Source organism: Microtus oregoni, unplaced genomic scaffold, assembly GCF_018167655.1.
Source record: "Microtus oregoni isolate MIOR12 unplaced genomic scaffold, Mior012 000047F_ref0000412, whole genome shotgun sequence".
Lineage (NCBI taxonomy): Eukaryota > Metazoa > Chordata > Mammalia > Rodentia > Cricetidae > Microtus > Microtus oregoni.
The window spans coordinates 18,682,534-18,702,043 of NW_024543221.1; the positions used below are offsets into that span (position 1 = coordinate 18,682,534).

General features: G+C 47.1%; 1 protein-coding gene across 1 annotated transcript in view; it reads left to right on the plus strand.

Annotated features, from left to right (window-relative positions):
- Plxna2 (plexin A2) overlaps positions 1–18,360 on the plus strand; it is a 204,781-nt gene extending 186,421 nt beyond the window's left edge. Inside the window, exons 19-32 of the mRNA XM_041635218.1 lie at positions 557–700; positions 1,014–1,248; positions 3,063–3,205; positions 3,641–3,909; positions 6,101–6,167; positions 6,366–6,512; positions 7,131–7,290; positions 7,655–7,758; positions 11,376–11,475; positions 12,384–12,574; positions 13,649–13,818; positions 15,852–16,064; positions 16,659–16,809; positions 17,868–18,360. Of these exons, the coding sequence (XP_041491152.1) occupies positions 557–700; positions 1,014–1,248; positions 3,063–3,205; positions 3,641–3,909; positions 6,101–6,167; positions 6,366–6,512; positions 7,131–7,290; positions 7,655–7,758; positions 11,376–11,475; positions 12,384–12,574; positions 13,649–13,818; positions 15,852–16,064; positions 16,659–16,809; positions 17,868–17,963 (2,190 nt within the window). The 3' untranslated portion in view covers positions 17,964–18,360. The remainder of the gene's footprint in view (positions 1–556; positions 701–1,013; positions 1,249–3,062; positions 3,206–3,640; positions 3,910–6,100; positions 6,168–6,365; positions 6,513–7,130; positions 7,291–7,654; positions 7,759–11,375; positions 11,476–12,383; positions 12,575–13,648; positions 13,819–15,851; positions 16,065–16,658; positions 16,810–17,867) is intronic.
- The last annotated feature ends 1,150 nt before the right edge of the window (positions 18,361–19,510 follow it).

Below are 19,510 nucleotides of genomic sequence, written 5' to 3' on the forward strand. Positions count from 1 at the left end.
TATATGAGCAAAGGAGTCAAGATTATGATGGGGAAACCCACAGAGAAAGCTGACCTGAGCTAGTGGGAGCTCGTTGACTCCAGACTCACAGCTGCAGAACCTGCATAGGACCTAACTAGACCCTCTAAATGTGGGTGACAGTTCTGTGGTTGATCAGTCTGTGGGGCCACACTGGCAGTGGGACCAGGATTTACCACTAGAGCCCATTTCCTATGGAGGGATACCTTGCCCAGTTGTGATACAGTGAGGAGGGGCGTGGTCCTGCCTCAGCTTGATATGACAGACTTTTATGGCTCCCCATGGAAGACCTTCCCCTTTCTGAGGAGTGGACTCATGGTAGGGTGCAGATGGAGGAGGAACTCTGGTTGGTATGTTACAAAAAAAAAAAAAAAAAAAAACTTTTAAATAAAAAATTAAAAAGAAAACCTGACATGAAGGCATTTATTGATTTTTACATTGCTCCCCCACTCTGGCTCCTTTAACTCTTTTTAAGTGGGCAATTAATTTCTGCTTGCATATGGCAATTCTCCTCATTAAGACACCTGGTTTTTTACAGGGCAAAAATCTCTGCCCTCCTGCCTCTGGAGGGGCCAAACTCAACTACACAGTGATGATTGGAGAGACACCATGTGCAGTCACTGTGTCTGAGACGCAGCTGCTCTGTGAACCTCCCAACCTCACTGGGCAGCACAAGGTTATGGTGAGTGAACCCTCTTCTGTCTCTTTCCTCTGCCCAGCCTTACCATGCACGCACGAAGAAAGATTCCGTTTCATCTCATCGCCTGACTCATGCCTTCCCACGTTTCCTCCTCTGCACACCCTACACTAAAATGGATAGCAGTTGGGAACATAAATAGGAAGACAGATCCCAGGGAATTGCTCAGTATCCAAATATGAACTGTGCTGTTGTAGTCTGTCCTGTCGTTCCTCACACCGTAATACTGTAGGCTATGACGGCATGCCAGGGCTCTACACCTGTGTGCATTATGTGTATCTGTGTGTACAATGCACAGGTTCACGTGGGTGGGATGGTGTTCTCACCTGGCTCGGTGAGTGTCATCTCCGACAGCTTGCTGACCCTGCCAGCCATCATCAGCATCGCGGCTGGCGGAAGCCTCCTCCTTATCATCGTCATCATTGTCCTCATCGCTTACAAGCGCAAGTCTAGGGAAAATGACCTCACGCTCAAGCGCCTACAAATGCAGATGGACAACCTGGAGTCTAGGGTGGCCCTGGAGTGCAAGGAAGGTGAGTACAAGTATATCCTCACTTCCTGGAGCCTTTCTTCTTCATTAATCTCATTACCCTTCTTACATATAAGACCTTGACTTTATTCCTATCCTTCTCCCATAAGCCTTCATATTTCACTCTTTCCCAGGAGCTTCCCCTGTCCCTGGGGTTAGAGAAGACCTAGGGGGAGACTCATGAGTGAGGAAACAGGTCTATTGGCATTGCTCATTCTCTCTGCTTTACTCCAATCCAACCCACAATTTGGCCAGCTGGCTCCCCCTCAGGACTTGTATGCCATCACAGTGAGATTTTGTCAGGCCTTACCATCTCTGACCAGATTCTTTAATTGCCAGTGTCTATCCCTTTACTGTTATTCACAGAGGTACCCTTGCACTATATGGAAGCCACAGCAGGAAAGTAGGAGAACCCTACCTCGTCCTGGCCCACCATCTCCTAGGATTTGTTTTCTATCACAATTATAGACTAAATGCTCCAAAGGCCATGCTTGTTGGCAGCCTTGGGTGTGAATATGTGTAGGAGTGGAGATTGTGTTTCTTCTCATCTCGCACGCAGACACATCCACAGGGTGACATGTATACCTGGCATTCTCTCGGGCTGAGGACCTGGCAGGCTGACTGGGTAAACATCTCAGTTAGGAATCAAAACATTTTCCCTTTTGCTGCAAGTGGCTTTTCACAAGCAAGCAACTGTTGGACAATGGGGGAAAATTGTGCTGGAAGAGATGGATCAGAACCCTCCCACCTTCCTCAAACCACAGCACAAAGCCTGAAGAATTACCTCTGACCTGGGAAGCCAGGGAGACACTTGGGAGCCCTTCATTGCCTGGAGTCACCTGTAGATTGAGCATTTGATAGCCAAGGCCTTCCAGGATTGCCATATCTCTGCTTATCTTCCTAGGACAGAGATCAATTTGCTATTCTGACCTTTGCCAAACTCCTGCTGCTCTCCCCTTGCTTCTGACACCTCCAAAGGACTGAAGTCATGATACTCTCTTCTCTACATTTTAGCCACCTCTGCAAATACAGAAGTAAAAAACTACAAATAAGCATAGAAGACATAAAAATTGCCCGAGTCCTCATCACAGTATGTTACCCAGATTCCATTTACTATAATAAATCCTGGAGGTAATCACCTAGTAAGCAGAAAAGAGGAGGTCCAGGAGGTAGCACAGTCACATGCGTGAGGACCTGAAACTGATGCCTGTAACTCACATAAAAATATGCCGGGCATGTGGCATGTGCTTATAATTCTAGCACAGGGAAAGCAGAGACAGGAGGATCTATAGGACTCACTGGCCAGCCAGTTTAGCCTAAGTTGTGAACTCCACACTAATGAGAACATGTCTCAAAGGTGGTAGATTGTGTTTCTGAAGATGTCACATATCTATTCACCTGCATACATACACATATTTTTTAAAGTTATTTTGGCTCAGTTTGGAATTTTTCTATGTATTATTCAGTCCTGTTGTCACTAGGCCTGTGGTAAGGCTGCTTACAGTGGATAAAGTATGCAGCCAAGAGGGATATCCAGAGTCTCACAAATCCCCTTCCCTAACATCTCCCTCAGGTTCCACCTCTTTCAATTCCTACCACCTCTAGTAGCTCCAAGTTGGGGACCATGCCTTTGGGAGGTCCTTAAAATCCCATAGTAAACAACTCACAGCTACAGTCCAGGACTCCTTTCTTACCACACCCTCTATCCTGCCGCCTTTGTACCCCAGTTTCCTTCCTCCTGCAGACAGGCTTTTCTCTCTGTCCTCTCCCGTGACTTGAGCATCTTCTGAGCTTCCCTGTCTTCACCCGTTCTCACAGCTTTTGCGGAGCTTCAGACAGACATTAATGAGCTAACCAGCGACCTGGACCGGTCAGGAATCCCTTACCTGGACTACCGCACCTATGCCATGCGAGTTCTATTCCCAGGCATTGAGGACCACCCTGTTCTGCGGGAGCTGGAGGTACTGCCTGTTTTCCAATGACACAAGCTAGGGGTTCCCAGCAAATCCAGGGGGCAGGAGTCGGATGATGAGGGGAAAGGACCAGGAGTTTTAACAGCATCACAGCAGCAGGACCATCAGAGAGGGTCTCATGGTTCGTCATTTTCTGATTAAATGCCGAGTTAATTAAAATTTTACCAAATCAGCATGGATTAAAAAAGGCTTAAAAAATGACCTTGAACTTATTCATACATTTGTTTGTTTGTTTACTCAAGAGAATGAGTCAAGGCAGAGAAAATTGAGGGGAAATAAATAAGCAGGGGTAGTCTGAGTTGGGGGACGAAATGATTGCAGCCCTCGTGCAGAGGGTCTTACAGCAGGCATCGTCACCATCAGGTCTTAGGGCCTGGGTAGACATCAGAGTCTGCCCCCTGAAGGTCCTCCTGCATACCCCAGGTACAGGGAAACGGACAGCAGCACGTGGAGAAAGCCCTGAAACTCTTCGCCCAGCTCATCAACAACAAGGTTTTCCTGTTGACCTTCATTCGCACACTGGAGCTGCAGCGCAGCTTCTCCATGCGTGACCGCGGCAATGTGGCTTCTCTCATCATGACAGGCCTTCAGGGCCGCCTGGAATATGCCACAGACGTCCTCAAGCAGCTACTGTCTGACCTCATCGACAAGAACCTGGAGAACAAGAACCACCCCAAGCTTCTTCTCCGCAGGTCTGACCCGCAGCAGGGGAATGGCAGTTATAGACAGGACACCTTGTCAGATAGACCCTGGATGTCCTCACCCCCCAGAAATAGCTTCTGTGCAGGGCTGCATGTATCCTCCCGTCAACCCAGTATGGAAGGTGATCTTCCACTGGTCCTGGGAAACCGGGCGGCTTCTAACCCAAGTGCATAGCCAGCCCTGTCTTGGGACTCAACAGGAATGCTTTTCCTATTTCTTGTCTCTATGACCTCACACCAGGAAAGCTGCCTTTTAAAAGTGGTTTGGTGCCGCGCACCGTGCCCCCGTGTCTGCGCTCTGTGTGCTGGTACCCAGTTACCGAGCTTCGGGAAAGGGGCTGGAGGTTGAGTTTACAGACCCAGATGCAGACTGACACAACACGCAGCTCCCAAACGCTGGTTCAGAAAGCCCATCTTTATTAACACCATGTAGACTTAAATACACTGCAGTTAGTGGTCAACAGGTGATCCTCTGATCCTCTAACTAGGCACAGCTTCCAATAACTGATATTAGAAGGCTCTAGGAGGGAAAAGCAACTGAAGGCCAGGACTCATTAATCCCAACAGTTTGGTTTCCTCATAAACAAGATAAGAGTAATACCTGTCTCTTAGTCTATGCCCCTCCCTCTGCTTCTCGAGCTGTGTGCCCCAGCATGGTAGCCACTGTTAACAAAAATGAAATGTACACTTCAATTTCTCCATCTTGCTGGACACATTCCCAGTGTCCAGACACCCTGTGTTTGGTGGCCACCATATTGGACAGCACAGGCAACCCATTTCCCATCATCATACTTAGATCTGATAGACATGCTGGGCTAGAGATTGAGAGCAAGTTTGGGTCCCAGCTTCCTGGCTTGAAATTGCTAGCCTATACCAACTGCCTGAGTTGCCACTTTTCTGGCAGGGCACAGATTTTAGAGACCCTCTGTCTCCTGCACCCACCCTTAGTTGAAGTCATGGGGTGCCAGATCTAGGGCTCTGAGCCGCAAGGGTTGAATCTGTCGCCTCCACTCACTTTTCCTGTACCTTTGCTCACAGGTCTTGGGTTTTCAGACCCCACATGGGTGGCTTTGTTTTATAAGCATTGAGCCCCCATCCTGCCATTCTGAGCATTGGAAGCTTTCATTAAGGACTGTTGTATTTAAATTAGAGCTAATCTCAAACACAATGCTGGGAGAGGGTGCTGGGAGGGCCCGGAGAGAAAGCTGCAATTTCTCCTGCCATTGTCACTCTCTACCAGCCCTGATTGCTAAGGGGTCCTGGCAAATGCCTGGGGTTTACTTCAGCCAGAGGGTATAATTTGCACCACGTGTGGGGAGTTAAAATACCCCTTGGCATCCCCATCAACAAGGTCTGTCACAGTGCTTTGGCTTTGTTTCTTCCCCAATTCCCAGACCTGCAGCCTGGGGTGGGGGAGGGGGAGGAGGCAGTGCTTACAGAAACAGATCCCCCTGTTGGCTAAACTCTTAAGCATAGCTCTCTACCTGCAGGCCTAGAGGGCACATGAACTACAGTACTAATCATTCTTATTTACCCAGTGTTTTACTGTGGAGCCAGATGTTACCTTTTGCATTTTCAATATGTTAACCCATTCAACTAACAATTGGAAGTGTGAATATCATAACTGTGTGCATGTAGTGATGGAGAAAATGAACTCAAAGAAGCCAGATGATTTGCCCAAGGTTATACAGCCAGTAAATAAACCAGTCTGGGTTTAAACCGGTGGCAACCTGTGAGTATTTGGAGAGGCAGATACCAGGTGTGCACCATGGAGTATCTGAATATGCAGAAATCACAGTGGAGCAGACAGATTCCATTCATCACCATGAGACCAGAGGGAGCAGGGAACTGGCTGTGGGATAAGCATTTGCGACCGCATCAGGTATCACCAACAGTCTGTGGTACCACAGAGCAGCAAGGATGAAATGTCCTGACTTTCTAGAGTCTCAGAAAGTTGAATCCTGGGAAAAGACACCCCCGCCCCCCCCCCCCCCCCCCCGCAACTTCCCACTAAGTATGGGAAAGAGCGCACTCCTGACCAGTCCCATTTCCAGTTATTTCTGGTTTGGTTGGGTTGCCAGGGTCCAGTCTTAGCCCTGTGCTCTCTTACACACACAACAAGCCTAGATCACCACTAGACCCCTGTGTAAAGGCTGGTTCCCCACCCCTCTCCCTTCTCCAGGACTGAGTCTGTGGCTGAGAAGATGCTGACCAACTGGTTTGCTTTCCTTCTACACAAGTTCCTGAAGGTAAGAAGGAGGGAGTGAGCAGGTCCAGAGCCAACCACATACCCTGGCTTTAGAAACATGGGGACCTGCCCTTCAGAAGCAGGGATTCCTTGATGTGGCTGCTGTTAAGCAAAGCAGGCCTGGGGTTCTCTGCCCCGGCTGCAGAAGCAGCCAGGAAGGTTCAGGCAGGGTCTGAACTCTCTACCCCGATGCCTACAGGAATGTGCTGGGGAGCCACTCTTCATGCTGTACTGTGCCATCAAGCAGCAGATGGAGAAAGGCCCCATCGATGCTATCACTGGTGAGGCCCGCTACTCCCTGAGTGAGGACAAACTCATCCGGCAGCAGATCGAGTACAAGACCCTGGTGAGGAAGCCAAAAAAGTCAGGTTCCAGCCCCAGTACCACCTGTGACTCTCCCTACTCTCTATTCTAGCCCATCTAGCAAAAAGAGGCTTGGGGATCAATCTGGGGCAATTCAAAGGGCATATCAATTATATGAAGGTCAAGGCAGACCTTTCCCTCATCTTAACTGGTGAGCCAAAAAAAAAAAAGCTGTGTGTGCCTCAGTTTACCCTAGATGATTTTGAGTGAGAAAGAGTTCTCTCACCATTAGGGACTGCATACTTAGCAAGGAACGAAAGCAAGTGTGCGGGTCTCTAGTCTAAATGTTTTGAGGACATGTGAGGCCAGCCCTTGATGCCCATGGATCTATCTTGAACCTTCTCAAGTGCCTCATACCAAGTTGACCTTCCCCCAACCCATTTAGGAAGTAGATTCCCTCTTTCTTGAGAAAGGATTAACATCTTGACTTCAGGTCTCACAGTAGATGGCAGGAAGAAAGGGAAGAAACCAAGTCTCAGGACAGAGATTCCCTATTCTTCTTATAAGGAGAGGAAACCTTAGAAGAAGATTCTGAGGCCGCAGCTTCTTCCCACCCTGCTTCCCAAATATGCCCAGCTCACCCTTGATTCTCTACTTACAGATCCTGAACTGCGTCAACCCTGACAATGAGAACAGCCCAGAGATCCCAGTGAAGGTGTTAAACTGTGACACCATCACCCAAGTCAAGGAGAAGATCCTCGATGCCGTATATAAGAACGTCCCCTACTCCCAGCGGCCAAGGGCTGTGGACATGGACCTGGGTAGGAACCCTGGCATTGGCATAGGAGGGCAAGAGCAGAACATGGCTTCCCAGAGAGCTATCAGGCCATGAGATGGCAAGGAAAATGGGATATGAAGTTCTGCCTTATACACAGCCCCCACTGAAACATAACTAGGCCCTGGCCAGGTGACCAGGGAAGTACTTCTCTCTTAGGCTTTGTCCACTCAGATGTGAGTCTCTTACACATCAGCCTTGCCCTGCCCCGCTTGTAGATGTCTCAAAGCTCTACCACTGACATCAGCCAATGGAGACAAGGTTACTAGATCTCTAGAGGACAGATGGACAGGGTGTCCCTGACTGCCCTTGCCACTCTCACTGCTACCCATACCGTCCTTTCCACCCAGAGTGGCGCCAAGGCCGGATTGCCAGAGTGGTGTTGCAGGATGAAGACATTACCACCAAGATAGAGGGTGACTGGAAGCGGCTTAACACGCTGATGCACTACCAGGTGAGGGCAGACTTCCCTGCAGCCTTCATCCCCAAGAGTATCCCTTTTTCTCTCTGTTAGAAGGCCTCCAAAGCCAACAAGGTACTTTCCTCTCTCCATTTTCTTCTTCTGTGGGTCTGGAACAGTGACGCTCTGCTGTGACTGCCCATTAGATGAGAAAACATGGGCCCCCACAATAAATCTAACTGCCTTCACATTTTTCTCCTGTGTGTTTCTGCAACTGTAGAAGGGACCACATAGTGCAAAATCCTATACCTGGACAGCTACAGAAAGGTGCCTTGTGCTCATTTGTCTGTCTTTTTACTAAAGCCATTGGTTCTCTGGCTTGTAGAATAGGACACAGACTTGCCTTCAGCCCCTAAGATTCACAGTAGCTGGAAACATTGCTTACATGTTCTTTCTTTTTACCTGTATGGGGTACCTCAGCACGTGTGTAGATTAGATTCAGCATAGAAATTGACAAGGAATATGTTTTTAATATTGGAAGACATGGATGAACAATCATAAAAATTCCAGTAGAAGAATATAAGCATCCACTCTACCCTGCTTTAATCCCATGGGAGCCAGTCACAGCTTGGGAGTCTCTGTAAGATTAAGCACAGGTAGACAGCCTGGGATCTAGGGAAAGTACTGAGATAGGAGCTAGAAATGAGAGACACTGAGGAAAATTAAGCCAACTAGATGAAGTGCCTCAGGCTATAAGACCCATGGGACTCTTTGATTAATAATATCCTCCTATGTGCCTGGCTTACAAAGAGAGGCCTGCAGAGGGACTGACTGGCTAGGCTGAGCTAGCAATGACTAGCCACTGGGAGGCCCTGAAGCTGGCCAAGTGCCTCAAAGCACAGAAGAATCTGGGGGCACTGGGGATACCCCAGAGCACTCCTCCCTGCACATCTTCCATGCTGCGCCTGGATCTCAGCCCCAAATGAGGGAAGTTGTGTAAACAAGAACTGGGGCTTTGAAGGCGTATTCCAGCCCAACACCCACTCTGGTGATGGCTTTCTATAATTTCTCCCAACCTCAAGCTTCTCATTCATTCTCAGGAGTTAACACCTATGACAAGAAAGGGCATGAAGATAGCTAGAATTAGAGACAAATGCACAAACTCAAGATTTTCCCTTACATACAAGCAAGAGAAATCAAATCACTTCATGTTAATTCCATACATGTAAACACATATACACAGCAGTAAGTGCATACAGTACAACTGTAATGAACCAATTAGAGGTGAATGAGACAGTGCAAAAGAGAACAAATCTGAACCACCAAATCTTTTGTTCCTGAAGGGCAAGCTTGGGGCCTTTGTTTTCATCCATCTCTGATACCCTAAAGATTATTCCTGGGTTACCCATCCTGTGACTTTCAATAAGAATAGAATATTCCTTTCTTATTGTGCTCCTTTTACAAAACACTTCCAATTCTGTCATGTCATTTGTTGTCCATATATTCATTCATTCCTCAAATATTTACTGAGCTTTACTGAGTGCAAGGCACTTCCCACATTCTAGTTCTGAGTGACAGGGACAGCAGGGACTCTTCCTTCAAGAGATGATAAGGTTGGTGTTATTATTCAAAATGGCAGCATGAATATCAACACACGCTGAGTGATCACTGGGTAACAGGTACTTCACTCAGCCTGTATGTGTCTTAGTTTTTTAAATAATCACCACATCAGTGATTGCCAGATCTGATTATTAGCCCAAGAGGCTAATGAGACAACCAAGTCCCAGAGAGGCTAAGGGGTTTGACTGCTAAGTGGTGGCAGAACTGGGGTCAGATCCAGCTAGGTATTCTGAGCTTGGGCTTATACCATCTATTGACTGAAAGAGAGAAACAAAACAAAACAAAATATGGGTGGGGTAAGGAGACAGCATTAGAGAAAGTGAGAGACTGGGGGTGGGGGGTGGACAGAGACAGAGAAAGTAGGAGAAAGACAGAAACACAGAGTGAGACGGAGAGATAAGAGAAAGGTATCATTAGCAACTAGTCTTAGAAGGGGTCACATTAGCCACCTTGTGACTTTCGCTGTAGACAGCAACAAATCATAAATAATGTCATCTGTCCTTGCTGAGAGTAGATACTCCCACCCTTGCCAGGCTTTCAGAGGAGCATTTTTGGGTTGCAGGTGGCAAGAATTCTTGAGAGTCAGGGTTAATGCCCCTTACCTCTCCTCAACCATAGATTAGGTGTTGATAATACAAATAGCTGGAAAATCCAGAACTTCTCCAACCAGGAGGTGAACACTGGCACCTCCTGGGAATAATGGAGACCCAAGAGGCTTACCCACTCTGCCCTCTTACTACCCTTTCCTGGAGTCAAAGGTCTTTGGAGCCCCTGCAGAAGAAAATCATCTTAATTAACAAAGAGAGGGGTAAAAGACTGCCTGGGCTTCCGTAGATTTATAAGGAGGGTAAAATTAAACACCACTACTAAAGCTGGCTATCAGGGAATCTCGTTAGCGCTAATGTTCATTTATAGTTTGACTTCTCAACATTTAATTCTTTTTTGGTGAGAAAGAAGAACTGACAATTTAAGACCCAGAAAGATGGTTTTATGGCTGGTGAAGCTATAAATCAAACTTACAAAGTTCATAAAAATTGTTAAAATAAAAAATGGTTTAATAGGAATGTTTTATGGCCCATAACATTATTATAGCTGTTTTATTCCCTCTGCGTTAGGGGTTTAATTGGATCACCACAATTCTGGGGATTCTCCGTTTTCATTAGATGGAGGGCAATTTTAAATCAAGATGGCCCCAAATGTCTTCTCTATGGCTCCTCATTCATCAGCCCCCACCACCACCAACTGCTGGGTGCTGGGCCTGGCATCTTCTCAGAGGACAGGGCAATGTGCCATCTTTCCCCAAGCTTCCCAAGGGCAGATATCCTTTTGGTGAAACTTCAAGGTGGCCAACACATAATACAACACAGGCAAGGAGGAAATTGGAGCCAAAAGGAAAGATGGGGCTCAGACCAATATGGTTTGTAATAAAATCCCAAATTAGGAAATATAATGAGGAGAATGTGTGCTCTGGAGACATACAGGTCTGAAGAAAAACATCAGCTCCTCAGTATATTAATGTCAGGACCCTGAAGCAGTGACTTAGCCCACCCCTGCTTCTGTTCTTTCATCTGTAAAATGGAAATAGTCATCCATAACATGAGATGTTGGGAATCTGAGTCTAACCCTTCTGTCCAACAGAAATAGAACACTAGTTATGCCTGTCGTTCTAAATTTTTCATTAGCTCCAATAAAAAAGCAGAAACAGACTCTTGAAATGTTAACAATATACTTCATTTAATTCAGCTTAAAGAATTAGCCCAAATGCATAATCAATACAAGACTTATTAATGACACCATTTATATTCCTTCATTCATACTAACTTTCTGAAACCGTGTGTGTGTGTGTGTGTGTGTGTGTGTGTGTGTGTGTGTGTGTGAATCTCAATTCAGATACCTAGTTGAGACTGGCTACATGTCAGGTGATCTGAGAACATAAAAAGCATTAATGGTTGTTGTAATGTTTCTGAACTTCTGCTAACCCCACACTCCCTAGAAGTACTTATCATCTCAAAACACCTGAATTCTCCCATGTCCTTTTGTGCCCTCCTTAGGTGTCAGACAGGTCAGTGGTGGCTCTGGTACCCAAGCAGACCTCCTCCTACAACATCCCTGCCTCTGCGAGCATCTCCCGGACATCCATTAGCAGATATGGTAAGGAGTTAGAATGTAATTGGGAAACTCAAGATCTAGGCTTCTGGGATACTCAGGGACCACCTGTCCCTGCCCTTATTAGGAAGCCCTTGTTGCTGCCATACCTTCACACAAAGGTACTGGCTCATCTGCCCCTAGCTTTGAGGGCATGTGTCTCCTTTGAAAAGAGGTAGCAGGTAGCACTACACGCCCTTTCTTTACTCCCTGTGCCAAGTAAGGAGTTGGAGTAGCCTAGTACAGGGATGTAGCCTGACTGGAAGTTCACCTATCTCACTTCATAACTGTGGTCCTTGTTGAATTAGTAATTGTAGCTCTTTTCTCAAAAGTGTCTTAGTTTGGTACACAGAACTGGTTATTCTTTCATTTCTATTCCCAGTCTCCTCTCGGCAACATGATTTCTTTCTTATTTTGTCTGTTTTGGTTCCACGTACTTCAAAGGCACTAAACCACCCACCTGAAAAAGCTTTAGGGCTAAAGGCAGTGTACCAGAAGGGTTCAGAAAATATATTTCAAGATCTCAAAAGAAGTGTCCATTAACTACAAAGAGGATCATTACAACTTGAGCCCTTATTATCTAGACTTTCTAGAGTGCCTGTATGTATATATCTAGCTGACATTTTACTTCATTATTGTTCATTACTGGAAACATCAGAAGAGAAGCGACTCCCAAATCCTCATGGGTGTCTAAGCTCTTCAAATGTCTAAATCTTCTTTCTAGAAATAGATTGTAGGTTCCTCTGTCCAACCAAGGATCCCTAAAACTATTCATAAATTATGTAGTCCCAAGAGTCCTTTCAAAGTGAAGCATGTTTATTCTGAGAAGTTGCAGCAATTGGGAAGAATTCCTGAAGGAGGCTTTGGGCAGGAGGTTGGCCTTCCTCACGCTGGCATCCCCTACCCTCTTCCAGACTCTTCGTTCAGGTACACAGGCAGCCCAGACAGCCTTCGGTCCCGGGTCCCCATGATCACTCCAGACCTGGAGAGTGGTGTCAAGGTGTGGCATCTGGTGAAGAACCATGACCATGGTGACCAGAAGGAGGGTGACCGGGGCAGCAAAATGGTATCTGAGATCTACTTGACCCGGCTCCTGGCCACCAAGGTAACTCCTACACTACCCAGGCCAAGCTATTCCCTATACTTTGGCACAAACACCCATGTTACAGGTACATCCTGCCCACTCTTCTGCTGGCCTCTACTATCTCTGCCTTTTATAACTATTTTCTAATCCAGTGGGAGAGAAAGCAGAAAGGCCCAGTTGGACCAGCAATCTAAGAAAAGACTGTCCCTCCTGACCCAGTGCATCTCAGGCTAAAAGGAGATAAAGGCAGCATATTCCAGCTTTCCCAGGAGAGAGCAAACCAAGCCTTCAAGGATGTTTTACCTTAGAGATCAGACTGGATTCTAAGTGCTATCCACTCTGATCCCACTGCAATGCTGCAGGGACTCTAACACTGTTGCTTAAAGCTCTCAGATTTATTCCCAGAATTGTCCAGAACAACTTTATTAGACTCATGTCTCCATTTTTGCTTTGTTAAATATGCCCAGGATATCAATAAGAGATAATCAAAAGACATCAAAAAAAATCAGTAATTCTACTAGTACCCAGAGTGTGTCTGGACCAAGGTCCAGGCTTGTCATTGCCTCTAGAATCCATGAAGCCTGTAGATCGGGGCTGTGCCTGGGTTCTCTTGAAGCTAAACTTGAAGCCTAAGCCTGTGACACTAACACCTTAAAGCTGTTCATTCTTCTTTCAGACCTCATCCATCCTCCAAGCCCCTATACAGGGGTCAGATTCCCTGACCCCCTGTAGACTCTGCTGCCAGCCTGGGCCCTCTCACTCATTCTAGGAAATCCCATTTCAGAGCACTTCCTATCCTCCCATTTAATGCCCTCAGCCCATACCTTCAGGGCATGCTGCCACAGATTAAAAGAGAGATTCCTTCTATGGATTCCCAGACTTGTCAGCCCCTCCCAGCTTCACAATATCCCATCCAGTACCTACCTCACCCCTGCCCCACCCCTGCTGCACCCCTGCCCCACCCCTGCCCCTCCATCTGCACACTGCATTTCAGACAAATTTCCAAGGTAGGATGGATCCAAGACACCATCTGGCATGCGTTCTGCTGCCCTCTAGCACCCACCCACAATCTCACTGCCACCCTTACTCCCACAGGGCACCCTGCAGAAATTTGTGGACGACTTGTTTGAGACCTTATTCAGCACTGTGCACCGGGGGAGCGCGCTCCCGCTAGCCATCAAGTACATGTTTGATTTCCTGGATGAGCAGGCAGACAGACACAGTATCCATGACACGGATGTGCGGCACACCTGGAAAAGCAACTGGTAACCCCAGGAGAGCTCAGTGGGGGTACCACCTGGGGAGGCCCGGCACGCTGGGTGTTGGGACCAGCAGAGAATAGAGATGGGAGGTGGCTGAGTCTCAGCTGGGGCTGGGTGATCTGCAACACAGCACATGTAACACACGCACACATGCACACACACACACACACACACGCACACTGCAGAGTCAACATTGTCACCAAGGATGCCAAATTTTTATCCAAGCAGCATAGCTCTCAGGAAGCAACAGAAAGAATGTCTTGAAGACATGATTCTTGTTTAAGACACTTCCACATCCAAATTAGTAGTGGGAGAAGCCTGATAGCCACTAGCATGAACCCCCTACCCCAGGTTTTGAGCCTGGAGCACAGACCGTGCTAAGGACTAGCTTATAGACCAGAAAGAGCCAGTTTCAAAAGGCTTCCTCTAGGACTGAGCACAAAGGGGAAGGCATTTGGATTGGGCAGGAAGCCCATGCAGCTGTCTAGAGTCAGCAATCCCCAGAAAACAGAGCCGACACAGATGGACTCAGGCTGTTATTTGGAAATCAAAAGTCCTAGCAACCAGCAAAATACTTTGAAAGAGCCAATGGGGCCTTGGAATAGACCTTCATTCTCTTGGTGTTGTGGCCACTGGATCCTCCTCATGTGCACTCTTTGGTCACAGTGGAGTGACATAGAGAGGTTCCATGGCGGTAAATAAAGAACATGCAGGAAGCTCTACAAGGCAGGTCCATGACATCTCCTCAGCTTTGTAGCTCAGCACAGTACGGGAATGGCAGTTTGGGGACAATCAGCTGAAGGTTATTCCTTTCTCTGTGCCTTCTGGCTAGGCTCAAGCAACAGTAGTGTACCCTCCTCCCCCAATATGATAGTGTGATAAAGCTGAGTCACATGGCTCACACTTCACATAGTAAAGGTCCAAGCAAAAGAGCTTAGAAATGTCCAGCACTACCAGAGGAGGACAGGACAGAAGAACTGTGCCAATGCTGGCTGAGGCATCTCCTCCTAGGTTTCAAGAAAGGATTGTAGGTTGAGGACAAGCAAAAATTATAGAGACTTGGGAGGAGACCAACACTGACATTCCCAACACCTAGCATTAGAAAGACTCTTGGAAAGTGTGGAGGTAGTGAAGTCAGCATAGTGTAAAGAAAAGAATAGGGAGACCCAAGGGCAGTATCTTAGGCTGGAAGTTCATGCCCGTGACAGAGTTCATGCCACACAGGCATCAGTCAAGGCTGGAACGTAGCTGGAAAAGACAGACTTTGGAAAGAGCCAAAATAGTAGCTATAGAAGCTGTCCTGGTTTTGAAGGAGGGCAATGTGCTTACTGCCTTATGACCTCAGGAACAGCAAAGCCTATTCTTCTCTGCCTTTAGATTTCAGAGCCTCAGAAGCAATCTCCCAACTGCTGTTAGGTTCCTTTTGGGAAAAACTCAGGGCCACCATGAGCCATTCTCTCCTAGGATGCCCAAAACATTCCCTTCCCTCTGCCATGCCCAGATGCAGAAAGCCCTGGAGGGGGCCACTGAAAGAAATCTCCCCTTGAGAAACCTGTCCTATGACCCAGGCCTAGGAAGTGGCTTGGTAGCCCACTGGATCCAGAGGATAGGTCATGCTCCCACTGAGGCAGTGCTTGGGACTGCTTGCCCACTTCCACGTGAGATGCTCTAGGAGCTTGCTGGCTTTGTCTGAAGCCCTGAGAAAATTGTGTTGCTCTCTGTGGTTGACCTTCCCTGGAGCGCTGAGGCCTTGGAAAAAGTCTGTCAAGAAGAAGCAGAGCCCAGACACACCCACCCCTCAGCTATTAGGGAGCAGAGCTAATGCTCTGGTATGACAAGAGCAAAGTCTCTCTGTTTGCTTCTGCTGCCAGGAACAGCATAAGCTGAGCAACCAGCCCCTGCTGGGCTAGTTCCTGAGTTCATTCCCTTCTCTTTTAGAACAGAACATCTGCCCTACCATTCAGAAGTAGGGAAAGAATATTAGTAAGGGGCAATGTCAAAGTATATCCTTCACGGTACTCTGCCTTTTCCCACAGCCTCCCTCTGCGTTTCTGGGTGAATGTCATCAAAAACCCCCAGTTCGTGTTTGACATCCACAAGGGCAGCATCACAGATGCTTGCCTCTCTGTGGTAGCCCAGACCTTCATGGACTCCTGTTCCACATCAGAGCACCGACTGGGCAAGGACTCACCTTCCAATAAGTTGCTCTATGCCAAGGATATCCCCAGTTACAAGAACTGGGTAGAAAGGTCAGTATTTCTCCTAAGATACACACTTCAAAGGCATCTAAGACACCTCTGAAGACCAGGACTGTTCATGACCACTGAAGACCAAGACCTCATTCCCTCTATATTGTAGGAAGGCTTTGTGTCCCGGGAAGTCTGATAGTTATCATCCTAATTAACATTTACTGAGCATGCAAGAATTACTGTGATAAGGATTTTGTATGTTGCTTCACTGAAATGTCCAAATAGACAGTTGTAAAATACCTGCTATAATAATCCCTGTTTTGCTAATGAGGGAATGCAGGCACAAAAGAAGCCCTGTTAACCAAGCCCAAGTTCACCAGCTAGCAGATAGAAGAGCTGAGATGTGAACACAAGGAATCATGCCAGGGTCTGGGCTCTTAACTGCTCAGAGCACAGTAGCTCTTAGCTGACTGGAGCATCCTGTAGAAACTTGGACTGCACTTTAAACTTAAACTTCAGCCTGAGGCAGAGACCACACCAGAGAAGAGATGGAAAGCAGAAGCAGTGGGGACCCCTGGTTCTCCTGACCTGGGTCAGGGTGGGTATTGGTGGATTTGCTAAACCCGCATTATGGACCTGTCCTGTCCATGGCAGATACTATGCAGATATTGCCAAGCTCCCAGCCATTAGTGACCAAGATATGAATGCCTACCTCGCGGAGCAGTCCCGCCTGCACGCCACAGAGTTCAATATGCTGAGCGCCCTCAACGAGATCTACTCCTATGTCAGCAAGTACAGTGAAGAGGTAAGACAGGGTCTCTAAGTCAGAGACCAACTCACAGCTTGGTTGAGGCCTGAAACAACAACAGTGGGAGACACTTTTTAAAAATCACAATCCGTAGCCATAGTCATTGAGCCCCAAGTCATCATCTTTTCTTTACAAGAAAACCCAACCTCTTCTGCTTCAATGAATTCCTCCCTGTACATTGTCTTTACTCACTCAATTTTTATATAACTAATTTTATTCTTTTTTAATAATGAATAGAATTATCCATTTATACTTGGGCACATCCTGCCTGTCATTTTTCAGATAGACTGGTGGGCTTTGACCTGAACAGAAGTTAACCAGAAAGGAGACAAGCCATGCATTAGCACTGAAGCTAAAGAAAGAAGTAGCAAGATAATAGTAGCCCACACTTAAGTAGCTCTTATGTATGCTTTAAGAGCATTAGAACTCTATGTACACACGTATATTCCTGCATGTGTCTGTAGATGTGTGTTCTGCATGATGATTTTGTGGCATGCCACCCACATAACAGTGGTCCCACCAGCGTAAAAGGAGCTGAAAAATTCCCATGTGACCTCAGAGCCATCCAAACCTCATAGCACACGTGAGCCTATGGCCACGCTGTGTAAAAGAATCTACCAAGCTATTGGTTATGCAGCTTACAAAACTAGGCACAGTCTGTGCTCTTAGAAGTAAGTAATTGTGTAACTAGTGCATAAACTGTGTTTACTATGCTATGCTTTTATTGCTGTTTTAGAGCATGCTCCTACTTATAAAAGCAGATCCACACATTGCATATATGTTCTCTTGTGCGTGATTCAGTGTCCTCGTGTGTGTACTCTGGGCTGTTTCTTCCTGCTGACAGAATCATGTAAGGACTCTCTTCTCAGAAAGTGTCCTTACGGTTAAATAAACAACTGTGCATAGATCTCCTCATTTAATCATGCCAACTAATTGACATTACAATCCTAAAGGCAGAATAGAAAGATAGAGGGATAGGTGCTGGGTTGATGACTCCAGAAAGTTGTGCCTTTGAAGCTGAGTCTTGAATCATCTGCCTTTGTTTTGCCCCTCAGCTCATCGGGGCACTAGAGCAGGATGAGCAGGCCCGGCGGCAGCGGCTAGCCTACAAGGTGGAGCATCTCATCAATGCCATGTCCATCGAGAGCTGAAAGGAGGACCTCCTGTTTCTGGAAGAGGGACCCATACAAGCGATCACACTGGTGTCTCCAAAGGGAAGATAGGACGAGAGAGGGGTATCAGGCCCCAGAGCTGGCTGCCCACTGAAAGCTCATGAGGGGAAAGGGAAAGGCTCCGCTCTCAGTGCCAGACGTGTTTCGTCATAGCCAGTTCCTTCCAGGACAGCAAACACCACCCATCACAGTGTGAGCTCAGGACAGCACGGGCAAGGAAGGTGCCCTTCAAGTGAGAGGCTTGAACCCGGTGGTTCCGCCTCTGTGACTGCTGCTTTGCATGAAAACTCATTTGATGTATATTGGGAAATAATGAGAACTTATTTAATTTTTTTAAGAAAAAGGGAAAAACAGAAATAAAACAAAACATAAAGCCTCCCTGTCCAACCCGTCCAACTTTTGTTTAATCTGATTTCTGTCCTCTTCTCGGTAACATCTCTCCCTCCTTTTGTAACATCTCTTTCACAACGTCAGAAAATGCCTGAGAGATGCTGAAAGAAACCTGTATGGAAATGTTCTCCTCTCCCTTGAACTGAAAGAAAAAGGAGGAGAGGGAGGAAGGAGCCCAAGTTTGTGCTAAACATTTGGCAAACAGGCCAGGAACGCCTGGATCCTACCACAGCCAGAAGCGCCTGGGAACTACAGGCCCTTGTGGTAATTGTGAAAGTTGATCATCTCCACCTGGCTAACAGATAACTGCGATCCATACTGCACCCTTGTGTATCCTCATCTCCTGAGAGGAGGAAGGTACCAACCGAGGACCCACAACCTGTGGGAACATCTTTTGTTGGTTTCATAAAATTCCAAACCTCCATGAATGAGAGTTGGTCTCTGGTACTTTTCCTTTTTGGTTTCCCTAGAGTTGATATCAAAAATGGGAGAGGCCCACCTCTCCCAGACCAGCCACCTCCTCCCTGAGGACTCTGAGCAGAGCCCCATGTCAGCCTCTGTCGTAAGACAGGCACACAGGGACTGTACAGACCAGGCCTTCTCAGTCTGAGCTGAATGGGGGACATGGGTGTTTGACTTTGGATTTCACTCAACCATCTACCAGTTTACGGCAATTAAAAAGAAAACAAACTCAAATACTGTTTACAGTAAGCAATACTTGAAGAGTATAGGTTTAAGAAGCAGCAGTATTTATTATTATACTTTCTTTTCTCTTGTGCCTGGAGAGGGGAGGCCAACCTTCACTCATATCCAGAAGCTCCTGACCATCTGGGCACAGTGCATTTGCCTCGGTAGAAATGACTGTGGCATCCCATCATCTCTGCCATCTCTGTCTGTCATGGACCCATGGATGTGAAAGTGGATTGCTTCCTGTGAGGGCACCCGTCTGTCCCTCTGTCTCCTGATACCGAATGCCATAGATGGCCAGATTTCCTGAGTTTATCTTCCAAGCAGAGGCCAAGGCTCCATTCTCGGGCCCAGAGGCAAGATCTGTAGTAGCAGGACATTTCAGCTGGTTAGCCCAACTGGTTAGCCCTCAGGGAATTCAGTCCTCCTGCCTTGTGGTGATCCCAAGC